This window comes from Podarcis erhardii (assembly GCF_964252035.2).
Source record: "Podarcis erhardii genome assembly, chromosome: 3".
Lineage (NCBI taxonomy): Eukaryota > Metazoa > Chordata > Lepidosauria > Squamata > Lacertidae > Podarcis > Podarcis erhardii.
Window position 1 is genome coordinate 58,076,559 of NC_138507.1, and position 15,995 is coordinate 58,092,553.

At 40.1% G+C, this 15,995-nt stretch overlaps 1 protein-coding gene across 1 annotated transcript in view; it reads left to right on the top strand.

Annotated features, from left to right (window-relative positions):
* Positions 1 to 12,529, top strand: part of RSPO3 (R-spondin 3) — a 52,646-nt gene extending 40,117 nt beyond the window's left edge. The window contains exon 5 of the mRNA XM_081856475.1: positions 11,273 to 12,529. Within this exon, the coding sequence (XP_081712601.1) occupies positions 11,273 to 11,463 (191 nt within the window). The 3' untranslated portion in view covers positions 11,464 to 12,529. The remainder of the gene's footprint in view (positions 1 to 11,272) is intronic.
* The last annotated feature ends 3,466 nt before the right edge of the window (positions 12,530 to 15,995 follow it).

The following is a 15,995-nucleotide window of genomic DNA, read 5'->3' on the forward strand; positions in this document are numbered from 1 at the left end:
AACTATTAATTATGTTTCATCTACTTTTAGAACAATTGAGTGAGGAATAAGATTTTCTTTTTTTGGGGGGGTGGGAAGCTCTGTTGATGATCCAACGTCATGTTGATCATGCCAGGCAACTTGGCTTTAAGCCAGTTTAGTGTCACATAGAGGAGACTGCGTGGGTTTTAGTCACTTGAGGCAAAACAAAACCATACATTCGCACATCATGTTTGCACCAAGAACCAGTCTGCTCCACCAGACCCTTCCATGCACCCAGATCTCCTTCGCCTGGCATCTTTCCCAGGACTATTCTAAACAAGCAGTTCGCCCTGCTGCTGCAACAGAAACAAGCAGCTTACTTTCGCTCCCTGAATGACTGCTGTTTATCTAGAGAATACTGACACATAGTGGAAAGGCCAGGAGTTGCTCGTGGCGCCTTCTCTTCTTGGATCTGGCATTTCATCCTTTGAATGTTGAAAATATCGTGAGTGGAGGGGAAAGGAAGGGCAAGGAGGAGAAGGAGAAATAATTTATAAGTACCTCCAATAAAACACGGCCAAAGTATGCAAAACATTTTGGAAATGCCAGCCGCAGAGGAGGAAACATTTTTAAATGTAATGAAAGCAAAATTTAGTACTGTTTAATTATTTTTCCATGGAATATTTCCATGTATAGCAACGCTGTTACGATGCTGCTAACCACAGAATTCAGTAGTATTTACTTACTATTACTAGCCGGAGTCTTTATGGGCCGATTTCAAAGTGGAACAAAATCACTGGCATCTATTTCCCTCAGACAAACTATTCCAAGCATCACCTTTACCAACGTTTTTACAAAGAGAAGGCCTGCAAGGCACAGTCAGTTCCACTTATTAGGAAGTGGTCTAGAAAGTGTCCAAGTCAGCGTAGGCATTAGAAAAATGGTTACTGTTTGAGAAATGGACTGACATCAGGCCCAAAAGGGACTGGTAAATCATCATCTAGTCTAGACTCTTGCCTAATACAAACCACATTTATCAAGCTACAGTATTGTGGTAGTACGTGCAGCTAAACTAAAGCACATATTAGAGGGGGTGGGGGGAAAGACATCCAGGATTGAAGTAAATAGCAGTTTTGGTTTGGGTTTGTGTATCGTCTCGGACTGAATTAAAATGGAAGTAACTCTTCATTTTATGTGCATTTCTTTAAAAACGTGAGTTTTATGTTCCTGTGCCTATGCGCCTATAAGTGGTGAGGGACTCTGCTTCTACAGATGCACAAAAACATATTTCAAATATAAAATTATCCTTTTGAAAACATTCTTTTCAAGCAGGTGGGGTGGTGGGAGAGTGGACAGAGAATATTTTTTATTACCAGTAACGAAACAGGAACCAGTTCAGATGTGTCTAAGATGGCTACATAACCACAGCCCAAGAAAAGCAGTAGAATAATCAGCTTTGGGAGAAATGGCATACTTCTACTAGACGTATGTAATGATAGATAATGTAGTTTTTCTCAATAGACAGACTGGAGTGTGCATGTGTGTCCCTGCAGGATCTGACTAAGAAATGTGCATTCAGTTGTATGCAATACACATTTGTCTCAAGGCAGATTTAGCCCTGAGCTGGGCTGAATATTCATAATCACTCAAAACAGGAGTTTTTTTTTGGGGGGGGATATACATTGTGAAGTGTTAGAAAACTAGCAGAACAACTGGGACTGAGAAGCAGGCATCTGTAGAACTGAACAGCATTTAAGAGAAGGAAACCTTCTTTGGTACTGAAATGCAGTCACATCTCTGCTCATAAAGTTTTATTTAGATTCATCTGTTTTTCCATTGTTTTATTTAGACTCATCTATTTTTTCTATTGTGGCATATCTGCTTAGGTTAGCTGGCACTCACCTATGCATCTGTACAGGTGTATGTGTAAATAAAAGATAGATAAGGTGAGTGGATAAATTTTATATACACACACAAACACACACAAACACACACTGCCCAAAAGTTTTTGTCTATGGACATAAGTAGCCTCAGTATAAAGATATTCAGGTATATCAATGCCTTGACTTAGAATTTCTTCAGATGGTTTGCTTTCTATTTGTCATCATCTGAGGGATTCGGTTTAAAACAAAAACAGGCTTCCAGCATAAAATACAATGCTACATTCCTGAAACATGAGATGAACAACCTTTAATTTGCACAAGCTTTCATTCGCAGGAACATGAAATGGATGGCGCACCATCATTATGGACAATGTCTCTTTTTGCTTTTAAGCCAACACAAAAGGCTAAGTAAGATGCTTAAACATTTAAAGAAATCTCCTGGTGGTCTCTCCTATTCTTTCTGTCTCCCCTTCATTTCTACTGATTACATGGATTGCATGCTGTGTTCTTCAACCTCTACTTACTGTTGGCTTGGAGTATAAGGCTCCCTCTTAGCAGAACCCTTTCAAAACTCTTAAGGTCAGATTGCGGAAAAATCTCAGCTGCTGGACTTGGATCCTCTGAGCTAGTAACCATTTATAATTAATATTAATGAATGGCAGATGACAGCTGTTTATTGCTTAAGTAGAAATGTGCATTGCAAAACCAGAAGGATTTAGTTTAAACTCCAAGGAATTGACTTCATTAGTGGGACAGATGACTGGAGAAGAGAGAAATTGCCAGTGTGGGATCCAAGTGCTGGAATACCAAAATCTGTACAATGCAGTGCAATCCAGAAAAGGTGCTCTGCTTGTTCTTTATTATGAGTTCATCATACAGGGCACTGTCTGAAGAATTTACCAAAATATTCCAAGGTTTAGCTTTATTACATTTATATATTGCTGTCCACTGCGAAAAGTTCCAGAGTGATTTACAATAATAAAAATACATAAACATATTAAAAGCATCAAATCATTGATGCAGTGCATATGCCTGAGAAAACAAGAATGCATTTGGCTAAGGTCGAAACAATGAGAAAGTTGGCACCAGACTGGCCTCCTTGGCGCCATAGACAGGAACGTACAACAGAAAAGGCCCGTTCTACTGACTTACCCATGCACTGAAGAATTCAAACTTTTGCCAAAGCAGCTATAGTAATGGTAGTTTTTAATACTCAAAAGTTACCCCTGCTTTGCAGATGTGGTACACACACAGTCAGGGCAGTGATAGAAAATACAGCATTGGAATTTAGGTCTCTTGGTTTTTCAGTCCAATGCCTGATTGACTGATTTATTACATTTGTTGATTACATTTGTATCCTGCCTTCCTTCAAGAAACTCAAGATGGTGGACACTGTCCTCCCACCACGGCCACCCAATTTTATCTTTATAGCAACCCTCTAAGGTAGGTCATGCTAAAATATAGTGAATAGTCCAATATTACCCATTGCGCTTCATTGCTGAGTAGGGTTTTGAACAGGGGTTCCCTAGTCTAATACTCTAACCACTGCACTACAAAGCTCTGGTTCAATCAATCCCTTATTAACTACCCTTCAACTGAACTTGGTTCCAGTTCTGATAAAATGTTCCAGTCTCAAGAACAGACTGGCATGTCAATCAATCTGCAGTGATCATACCAATGAATCCCTCTTTGCCTGAACCTTTGGATTCTCCTACCCTGCCAAAGATCAGCCCAACTGCAGTTGAGTTCTCTTTTCATCAAATTAACCCTCAAGACCACAAACCATCAGGGGGTTGTGAATGAATTATTTATTACGATCACAGGCCAATATTATCAGACACGCAAATAAATCATATGGGGGGTTGTCATATTGCCTGGGTGACTAATTGGCCCCAGTAGTGGCTTAAAAAACACACCACACACTAGTTTTTACATCCAAATCCTCAACCACCAATGTCCTGTCCCCTCTGCCACCCAAAATAAAGCATTTTCAGATACATTTACAGTTGCATTTGTGGAATGGTTGTTTTCATGTGGGAGCTGTGATTCCCCCCCCCCCCCCCCCTGGGCATTAGTGTGAGAAGAACCAATTCAGGTTCTTGACTAAATGGTACTAGTGGAAAGAACAAAATAATTGTCTTGTTAGGTCAAGTCATAATGCTAGTCTGGCATTCTGTCTCCAGCAATGGCTAGCCAGGCTGTGTAGGAAGCTTATTAGTAGGACTTAATAAAGGTGTTGCTTGTCCCTTACATTTGTAATCTAGGGCATACTTCCTGTGAACACAAAGATTTCACTTTAGATACCATAGCTAATAGCCATTGATCATTTTATCCTTTGTGAATCTTCTTCTTCTTCTTCTTCTTCTTCTTCTTCTTCTTCTTCTTCTTCTTCTTCTTCAAAAAGGCTATATAAAGTCCAGTCATACATTGTGGTGTGATTTCTGCTTGTATAACACCACAGCGGTTACATCTGAAACTGGCAACTGTGTGATCCAGAGATCTCATGGAAGGCATTCTTCCAGGGGGTCTGTCCCTCAGAAGAGTAAGGGTACCTAACCCTCTCCCACCCTAGTAACCCAGCAACTGGGATTCAGAGACACAATGCTCCTCCTGCTCCAGACACCCTATAGCTGTAATGATTAATATCCAATGACAGCCCTATCATCCTATGAATTTTTAACCCTCCTTCAAAACCATCTAAGTTGGTTGGCAGCATTACATATTGTGCCAAGGAATCACATAGTTTATGCTTCGTGAATAAGTGTTTTAAAAAACAACAACAAACCTGTCCTAAATAGCTAATCACCAAGTGATGAACTTCCCAGCCCATAATATGCTACACAAGCAGAGTGACTTGAGATCAAATGCACTATTAAAATACGAAAATGTTAAAGAGTCATTGTGATGTTTTGGGGGTCTTGTAAGAGCACGACTGGATAACAAACTGGTAAACATATTGTTAAAAACCCCACAGCAGCGTCTATTGAATAAAATGAAGATGCAGCCTCTGTCTCCACATGAATGAATCAGAGCATTAATCCTTCACATTTTCTCTGTCTCTTTATAAACAGTTGGCTGCTAATTTCAGTTTCTGTAAAAGCTATGGCACTACAAACAGCCATAAATTCACTGCTCATTCTTTTGGGGGATTTGGAAAAGAATAAACTTGCTACATTCTTGCAAAAGTGAAACTGGATAGAACCTATATGTAGAAGTTTGTAGTTTGCATTTATATTCCCATCAGAGGAAACAACCCTAATTCACAGTATCATGATTTTTATTGCTAAGGGGCTGCTGGCACAGTGCAGAGTGAAATCAATATAGAACACGGATCTCACATGGTTTTGCTCATGTTTAAAACCAACTTCAGTTTAAGGAGCAGTAGAAAGGGGGTATACTGTGCAGGAGATTCACGCAGTTGCCAGGTTTATGAATGAAACAAATGAACAGCAGCTAGTGAGAAAATTGATGAAGCATAAATAGTTAAATACCACTTCACATATTACAGACAACTGTGGAATAGAGGGCCGTAGTGATGGCTGCTTCTCTGCACAAGATTTTAGCTCAGAAAGGATGCAACCTATTTCCTTTTTCAGTTCTGCTTTCACTCCAGGAGCTAAGGTGGAAACTCCACTCCAATACATAGGATCAAACTCATTATGTTTGAGAAATGCCAAAAAAGTATACTGACTTTTTCTCTGGTAACCAGAACAAATCTATGTAGGTTACACCATATCTTACCTTAACCATGGTACCTGGCTGCCCTTTTATTTCTGAAACTGAACATCTAAATGTTCCTGCCAACTATGCTTTGTATTCAGTTCAGCATATGCTGTCTCATTCCATCACTACACGGCAGCATTTGGTAGTCTACTACCTTTTGAAGCCTAAGCACAAACTGAATAATAATGTGAATTAATTCCACTATATCGAGTCCTGCAACAAATCCCATTAATGTCCCCAGTGATTCTCTCTGCTAGCATTTTTGGTGTCAGCCGTAGCAACCAATCGCTTCAAAGCAGTTTCGCTAAATAAGACCTACAGTTTATATACAGCTAAAGGGTAGTGATGGTTGGGGAGATTCAGAGCCCATTCAAACAGAAAAAAACCCTCTTCTCCACATCAGAGATGCGCAGATCTACATGTGCTAATGGACTCAAGGAAGTGTGGCAATTGCTTGGAGTTCTGCAATTTGATTTGATTTGATTACAGCCCCCTTCACAGGATAAAGGGGCTACAGGATTGCACCTTTTAGGCCCATTCCTGGTGTCACTTGGCTTCTTCTCTGATGCTGTCCATAGCTGGGGAAAGTTCAGAAAGAGGTATGCCTGTCAAGTGCAAGCAGGCTACCCCTGTGGGTTGGAACCCTGACTATTTAGGGCTACAGTGTATGAAGACAGCTTGCACATCTTCAGCAGACTTCCATCCTTCCCCCAGTGCATGAATAGCATGGGGTCAAAACCAGAAAGGGGTGCACCACTACAGGAATTCATTTATTTTTCAGCTATATTGTTTCATTCATCTCATAGTGACATTCTGTTGGCAGGTAATACAGTATGAAACTGAGTCAATAAATGCTCCTGGGCAGAGAAATGGAAGCTTTCAGAAACTACTCTTTCCACATATCACCATACATTTAAAGCACATAGCCTCCCCCCCACCACAAGGAATTGAGGGGGCTGTAGTTTACCCCTAACATAACTGAAATTTCTGTCACCCTTCAGGAACGACAGTTCTCAGGATTCTTCGGGGGAAGATGTGCTTTAAACATATGGTATGGCTGTGAGTGCTTATGTGGGCTAATGCTATTCAAACCTGATCTAAAAGGGTGCATTCGGTTCCCCACACTGGTTTTGCTTCTATATTTGGTATCAGGAAGTAGTTTAGAAAATATTTAACTCTCTCTGCCCCCTCTTCCTTGTAGCATATGGTTTGGCCTGAGTCGGATGGAACCATCTGTTCTACAAGTCTCTTGCTATGTTGCAGTCCATTTGCTTCTGTTCTCTGCTTGTGGTATATGGTATTCCACGTTATGTGTTAAGTGGTGGGGAGGAGAATGCAACAGGACAAATGGCAAACGGTGTGTGGATTGATTCTCTCTTGAAGCAAGGTCATTGGACTTTACAATCATCTAGCCCTGATTTTGGAACTAAGGAAATAGATGGCCAATGGCATAAGAAAAGTGTTGCACATATTTCAAATAGTGCACAATGTATTTACACATTGGTTTATTTCAGTTATTTTTAAGTGTGAGTTCAAAGAGAAGCAGTATCATTGTTCATTACAAAGTGGTCGGATTGCAAATCCTTTTAACGTGAAATCAAATTATTCCTTTGGGTGCTCTCTCCCATTGCAATATTGTTCTAGAATGAGTTCAGATTATCTGCCAGGATAGAAGCATCTGTCTCTTATCATGTATAACTTTTCCTGATTATTTCTCAAAGGGCAGACTAAACATGCAGTTCTGACATAATACAGCATCAGATCTGTGTTTCTGGTTTGCTCAAATGCCTCCACTAGCTGAACTAAAATCTCAAAAAAAGAAAAGAGCAATAGCTGTGACCTCAGGCAAATCTAATGGGAGAGGTTAGAGTGCTGGAAGACCAATAACAAACATCACACTCACCTTATGTGGAAATGCTGCTGCTGAATGCATACCTGTAGCTTTTTCAGAACAATTCAAACTGTGTACCACCTGTTCAGTTCCTGTCCTAAGTGGTGGGAATTACTACAAAACTTTGTTGGTTATTCTCTTCATGGTATGTCTGAAACAAGATTGTCAGATCATGTTGAATGTGTAAAGTCATTTGCAGCTCCCTTGCCTAGCATTAAATTAGCATTGGAAGACTTCCTAGGACTAAATTTGACGGCCCAAACGAGAAATGAATTCCATGGAGATTTAATATGTGACATCTTTTGCTTGTGTGTTACTGCCAGTCATGTGGTACAACATATTAGCTGGCATTGATATATGCAACAAAGTCATCCAAGATAAGAGATGCCACACTGGATATTGAAGTAGCAAACATAGAAACTCTCTTCACAGAGCTGACAAAACTTCAAAACAACTGGAAATGCCTGTTGAATGAAGCCAAACTGGTTGCATCAGACTTAAATACAGAAATAAAACTCTCCCATAGATGTGATGGAGTCAGGCTCAAGAGGGCAAGGGTGCATAATGACAGCACACCAACTGCTAACGTGGAGGAAATGAATGGCATAGATGATATTCCAGAAGAGGCCTGCTTCAGGAAGTGTGTGTTTTACATTTTGGTAGCAGGATTAACTGTCCGCTTCAATGCTTTTAGGCACTTAGCAGAAAATTTTGATTTCTTATAGAAATATTTCACCATGTCCAAAAGCGATGTGGAGAGGAAAGCCTTATCTTTATCAGAACAATATCCTGCTGACCTTAATGGTGAAGATTTTGGAAAGGAAATGCAACATTTACCCACAGTATATAAAGCAAATTTTGTAAACGCACAGTTAAAGCCATTAGATCTGTTGAACTTGTTAACAGACTACAAAGTACAGATTTTCAAATGTTTGTGTTAGTTTAAGAATACTATTAACAATAGTAAGCAACAGTAGCTTCTGGAGGGAGGTCATTTAGCAAACTTCAGCTAATTAAAAAATATTTAAGGTCCACAGTGTCTCAGGAACATCTTGTGGATTTGGCCAGGCTAAGTATTGAATCAAACATTGCCAGAGCAAGTAATTTCCATGCTGTCATTCAAAATTTTTCACAAAAAGGCCAGGAAATATCTTTTTAAAAAGTAAATATTAAGTTTATCTGCCCTTTTAAAAACTAATATGAATACTTTTGCATTGCAATGTAAAATGATGTTCTGATGTGAATTCTTTCTCCTTATCTGCATTACAGCATAAACAAAGTTATTCAAATCAAATTTGCTTTATTATCTCTGATCTTCCTTGATTTTATTTATATTTGTCTAAATTTATTGTGGAAGGAGTATACTAGCATAAGGCCTTAAATGCAGAAAATTGACAGAGCTCCCCTCTCCACTCCTTTCTCCTCTTCCATATCCCTTTTGACCTTACAGGCTGCAGCTCATGGCCTAAAGCTGTAATGGATAAAAACAGAACGACTAAGAGGCCATGTATGCTTCATAAATTGTGTTTGTGCAAATAATCTGGCTGCAAGGATGCTTTGCCATAAGGTGGGCCAATGGAATACCCTGTTGCTGCTCAAACCTCTCTCTTTAAGTGATACGGCTGTGTGCTTGAGCCCAAGGGAAGAGTGGAAGTGTGTGGCTGCTGACAGACAGCATGATGTAGTGCTTGGACTAGGACCAAGGGAGGCCTGAATTCAAATCCCCATTTGGCCATGAAACTCACCTGGGTGACCTTGGGCCAGACTCTCACTCGCTCAGCCTAACCTAAAAATGTCATTAGTAATAATAACTTGGAAGCCACATGTTCTAATGCCAGCATCCATAAAGCTCTTCATTCTGCTTCCAGTGCCAGCGAGACTGTGCTAGTAGATAATTTCATCCCAGCCTATAACCAGGGTAAAGCTTCTTGGAGGTTGGGGGCAGGCTTGGCCTTTACTCTCTTCCTTTAGAAATGGCACAAGTCGTTGAGTACCTGAAATACTGGGGAATCGTGCTGTTCCTTGAATGAATTTAAAAAAGGCTGGCAAATGAAAATGCAATCACTTTCGTGCTGGATGGGAGCCTTGGGAGAAGGGGTCCTTAAAATTATGTTTTTGGCAGACATCTGTGGAGTTCAGTCTGAGTGTATTTGAAAGTTGGCCCTTCTCCAAAAAATTGGTCATGCTTCTTGGAAATGAGAAAGGAGCTAGGAATTTACGTAACGTTGCATTAATGGACTATAGGTGACTTGAAGTTGACCCAGGAGTAAACAAAAATTGCATCAGTGGTTTTGGAGACACTGGCTCTTCCAGAGCATTTTCCCAATCGGGGATTGTTAATTGGAGTTATATATCTGTATGCTTTCCTTTTTAAGCCATATTGAATTGATTTATGGAAAGAGGCAACAAAAGCACTGCTAGCTGGGTGCACCTTAACAAAGCTTTCCCCACATAGCCTTGCACTATTGACATTGTCCTCCTACCATGGTGGACTTGCAGGCTAGTAATTCCAGGTGGGACAAGCTCATGGAGCTTTAAATTATACACCTTTCACTTTATTGGGTCCCCTACCGCCTTTGCATTCCATGCATAATTCAGTGTGCAAGGTTCAGCAGGTGAAAGAGTAGACTTCATTTATACAAACATTCAGCACATTCTTGCAATTGTTAATAAGAATCTGCATCTCTGGTTCACAGTTTTTGATTACAATTCTCACTCTTGTTTCTTTCTGTGGGTTAAGCCGTAATACCACAGCACATTGGACTGGGAGTAATTCCCATTGAAGTCAATGGGGCCTGCTTCTGAAAAGTCAAATACAGGGTTGCACTGTTAGTTGTTTTATATTGACATTTCTGCAGCTGAATACCACAGCTGACTGTGTGAGTGATATCTTCTTGTATCCTCTCAGTGTGGTAAACCAGATTGATTCACAATGTGGTTGAAAGAAAAAGAACATATATAATGTATACACCCAGGATAATAGTGCTCTTCACTCTCCTTCCTGTTTTAACCCCAGACTTCTGCACAAGAGGATGAGTTTTTTTCTTTTCATATTGGAAAGAATCCTATTCTCTCTGAACAGACTGCAAAAGATGGGTTCAGAAAGCTCAATGGTGCCCCTTAGTGGAGTTTTATTGCTACTTCACCTAAACCAATGCAGTTTGTGACATTCAGAACTACAGGAATTGTTCGTTATCCATCCTTAATTGTTGCATTACAAATAATACTTCCAACACTGAAATCCAACTTAGTTTCATTTACATATTTCTTTCCCCACATATTTGTAGATGCAGGTGTCTCAAACCTACAAATGGGCACACACTTTTGAAATCCAGTTGCCACCAGCTGATTTATATTTCTTCCTAGCAGAATATATACAAATACTTTATGGAAAATATATTGCTATAGAACATTACTAATGGTTAAAATGTATGCAGCAAAGCCATGTTACTTATATTGAATTCTAGCACATTGCCATTTATTATGTCTAATTTATTTTTACTGATATGGCGGCTGCAGGCTATAGAATAACTCCTATTGAAGAGCAACTGGAGCAATCCTAGAAGGAATTTTTTACAAGAATGATTACCAAAATGTCTATGAAGTGTGAAATACTTAAAAAAGAAATGGGTGCATTTTGTGTATTGGAGTAATGTGTCATGATTAAGACAAGAGTTTGAAGTGGTGTGTGCTTCCAGTTACTGTTCACATGTGTAGAAATGCAGAGTTAAAGGGTGGGGGAGGGAATAACAACAACCTCTGAAGAAAAGTGAATATACGTTTTAAGGAACGGTCTTGTTGCTTTTTGCTGTAGGAAGAAGAAGCAGAGAGGAAAGAAGAAAAAACCAAAAGACAGAAGAAAACAAGGAAAACAGGCAGGAAAACAGTGGCCGAGAATCTAGGAGACAAAACCGAGAACGGGACAACAAAAGTAAAACACAGTTGAAGAAAAGAAGAGCACAGGATAAACAGCAGAAACCAGTAGCCACCAGCACTGTACACTAAATCGCCTTTACACCACTGTTTAAGACTTTTGCTGCTGCTATTTCCACCAGTTCTCTGAGGCTGGTGCTCCCCAATTAAGCCACAAATGGACAATATTTCCAGTTACTCTTAAATCTTAAATGACATTCCAAATAATTCCTATTATATTCTTCATGCAGTCATAGTTTATTCAAGAGACTGACATGAGCCAAGATTCTTTTTAAGTAAAAGAAAAACCCTTTAAATGGGATACTTTCAAACTGTTATATTATATGCTTCCATGCATCTCTAAGAGGCAATTTAAAAGTTTTGTATATAATTATCAATATGGTATAAGGTATAGCAATATATTGAATGACATCTGCGGGGGGAAAGTCTTTTTCCTTTGTAAAATATTTTTTCAATCTATTGTTTATGAAGCAAGAGATATCTAAGTAAAATATACAGTATCCCTTTGTGCATAATTATATATGCTACATAAGAGTCTGGAGAAAGAGGAAATCTGTTAAGAGGTGTTGGGAATCTAAGCTTTGATGCTGCACATTCTTATCAGAACTCAGATACCTGGTGGTTCCCTGGTTTTCATCCCAGACTCATATGAGAAACTCCCGGCTGAACAGTTACAGGGCTCTGAAAGCCAAGGGGGTAAAGTAGGGGAGGCAGAAGCCACATTAGACACACCAGAGACTCTTTTTCTGAAGAACAAGCAATAGCGCTTAGCTATACAGCGCTCCTATCCGCAGGACAGCACAATAGTTTCTGGTCTAAACCATGATTATACAAGGTGTGCCGTTCTATCCTTCTTCTTTTTTTTGTAACTCTGTGTAACTTAAATCAGCATTTCAAACCTTCCAGTGACTGACACACCATATTTGTAGGAAAACAAATGAACGAACAAAACACGGAGCGAATAAAGAACAGAGAAGACAGACCACGTAAATATAATGTCATTTTGCACTGTTGATTTTTTCCCCTTTCATTTTTTTTTTTTTAAAATAAACACCTATCACACAATCTGCTTTGTAAACAGAGAAAAAGATGTTCTTTAGAAATGTGCTATCTAATAAACTAAGGCCACTTTACTGAATCATGTATATTTGTGAGTGGAATACATGAAAATTCATTAGAAAAAGAATACTTCCAGACAAAGGTCTTTAAGGGTGACAAGCATCCTTATTCAAGATAGATTGTGAACTAACCAGCTGTTTGGGGAGATGTGCAGGGGGAAGTTGCTAGCAGCACAAGACAACTTTCAAACCAGCCCTGCAGCTGTGCCTCGAACAGGCTCCTGATCTGTAGTAATTAGCAGGCAAAGCTTTTGACAGCATGGAGGTTAATGTCGCTACCTGCTAATTCCTGCAGATCAAATTGCTTTTAAAGGCATAGCTAGAGGTGCAGTTCATAAGTGGGCGACTCTAGCACAAACTAAGAGTCCAATCCTTCCTGTACACAGTCTGGTGTAACGGGGGTGTTTGCACAGTACAGTTTACATTACAGTGGTACCTCTAGTTACGAACTTAATTTGTAACCAGAGGTCTGTTCTTAACCTGAAACCGTTCTTAACCTGAGGGGCGCTTTCGCTAATGGGGCCTCCTGCTGCCGCCGCTGTGAGATTTCTGTTCTCATCCTGGGGCAAAGTTCTTACCCCGAGGTACTACTTTTGGGTTAGCGGAGTCTAACCCGAAGTGTTTGTAACCCAAGGTGTTTGTATCCCGAGGTATCACGGTATTCACAAAAACAACAAGCACAGGAGAAAAACTGTTTCCCTCACTTGCTGTGATTCAAAATATGATTTAAGTGACCTTTGGGTGGTGGTGGGGAACCTGAAGTAAGGCTGCCACAAACTGGAAAAATCAGTTTTAGCATTTGTTTCACAGAAAGCTGAGCAGATGCTACACCTTAACTCTAGTTCCACATTGTGAGGGGCAGCTGTATATTCATTTGTCATCTAGAGCAAAATCGGAACTTTGACGAAGGGCCCTCTCTACCCAGATTGGTTTGTGTGTGTGTTCTGCAAAATATCATTGAAGCAATCATGCTGCATTAGTGATACACTTATGCTAGACTGCCCACACATCAATCTACTTCACTAGTTGTTCAGAGATGCTCCCTCAATGTTAGTGCATTATTGCCATCTCGAGGGGCACTCATGTTCTATAGTGCAACAAAAGTGGGATGAAAAACAAATAAATAAAATATTTTTATTTATAAATAAATAAAAGATTTTAGCAAAAAGTTATGGGATGTGCCCTGATCAGAAATTAAACAGTATTCATTCTTTAAAAAATTACAGTACTGAAAACGGTATAATATATATCTGCTCCAATGCTGTCCATATTCACATCTTTTTCTTTCTCAATTTTAGCAAAACATTTGCCCCTCTCTCGGGTAGGTCAGCATAGCCTCTAAAACAAAGGTCAGCAACCTAAGGCCCATGAGCCAGAAGCGGCCCATGAGGGTCGCTTAACTGGCCCATGAGCAGCCCCTGAACCGAGCTGCCTGCCCGCCCGGCGAGGCCCCGCCCACTGCACTAAACCAGCGCAGTGCAGTGCAGGAACTCTCTTCCATGGCTCCACAAATCGTTTCTGTGCATGCCCAGTTGCCGGAAATCACGTCTGCACATGTCCGCAGTGCCGGAAATCGCTTCTGTGCATGCCCAGACGCTGAAAATGGCTTTTTCGGCGTCTAGGCATGCGCAGAAGCGGTTTCCGGTGCCGCGGACATGTGCAGGCGCGATTTCCAGCATCGCTCTGAGGCCCACAGAGGATCTCCACGGGAGTGATCCAGCCCATGCCCAGTAAGCCTTGCCAACCCCTGCTTTAAAACCACCAGCTCTGCAGAACCGTATAACAAGACAGGTCATTACTGACATTGAGTGAACTCAGTATGAAAACAAATATTTGGCCTTCTCCTGCCCTCTGCCCCTAAAATGGGAGCTTAATCAAGTGGGCATAGAAATGACTATACAGTTGCTCACGTCCATACTTCTCTTTAAGTATGTGATTTATGCTGCTCACATTTGTAGTGGTAGGTAGGTGAAGAAGTAGTCACTTCTGTGTGAAGCTATAATGAGTAACATTAACAATTTTTGAAATAAAGTGCAAAAACATGCCAATGTCGACTGTCACATTGTCATTGCCCCTGGCTGCCAGCTCTCCTCACTGCATTTGTTAATTAAGCAGTAAGATATAACAGAAGGTGGAACACTGCTGATTAATGCATGCCTGGGGAGCGTAGAAAAAATCCTGTTATCATGAAGCTGGTGTCACCCAAAGAGTTCATCATTCTGCACCTCAGAATAGCACCATCTGGAGTGCCTGTGCTTTGAACATGGACATAGAGTCTTTTATTATATTCATAGGATGCCAATAAGAAGAACAATTATTACTAACAATGGACAGATCATCCTATTTCCATTCCAGGTCAGCTTCCTATGTGTTCAATTATAGGTCTGTTCTGCTGACCCATATCTGTGGATTTATTTATTTTTTAAATGAAGCACTATTTTGTATGCATTCTTTCCCTAAAACATCATGCATTTCTCCATGCTTTTCCATGTATGTTCCCTTAATATACACATTTTTGTGCAGATTTTTGAACCTAAACTGCGCTGCAAAAATTGGAGAAGTGAGAAATCCGATGCAGATTGGAAACTCGGCTAATAATGAGTCCAGTTCACTTTAAAATATGGACTGAACAAAATCTCCATCTCTATTATGGTCTCCTGTTTCAACTGGAAAATGTCACTTTTCATAGGACTTAGCAAGTGTTTATCAATGTTAGACATGATTATGGCAGCTGTTGTAACTAATTGGAATGGCCTGTTTGTGTAAGCAGTGCAATGCATGAGCTTAGATGCTAGTGGATCTCAACTGTGGGCAGGTAAAGTGGCTGGTATCTATCTCTAGTTCTGAAATACTACAAAAATGATCAGGGCCATCATAAGCATATCCGGTGCCGTGGTGCAAAGATCCCTCCGGCGACCTTTTTTAAGGGGGGGGGGTGACAAAGTTGTTGACCTTTTTTAGGAAAGGTTCCCCAGAACCTTTGTTGACCTTTTTTTAGGGAGCTGATACCACGCTTACACATTATCTCTGCTTGGGAAAAGAAAACAAGAAACATAAACAAAGAACCAGTAAACAGTTAGGATGCAGCTTTGCAGCTTAACTGTATCAGAAAGGCACCAAGCCAATTTGGTTGCCAATAAATATTCCTGCAGACATTTCAGAGATCATGGTCTTTCCAACTAGTGGCTTTGTTAATTGTCTTACTTTAAATGTTGTGATGATCCTATGACCTTTTAAAATGTGGTTTTGGGGAGTGGGGGTTATTGGGGTTGTTGTCTTTATTTTGATTATGTATTTTGTGGTTTTATATTTTGATTTTATTCAGTGAAGCGCCCCTAGACCTTGGGGTATAGGGAGGTATGTAAATTCAATTAATAATAATAATAATAATCCCACTTCCCACCATCCACATGCCCCTTTTTGTCCCTTTACAATGATATGTTTTGCACCAGCTTTCTTTCAGCTGGCATAAATAGATAAAAATGG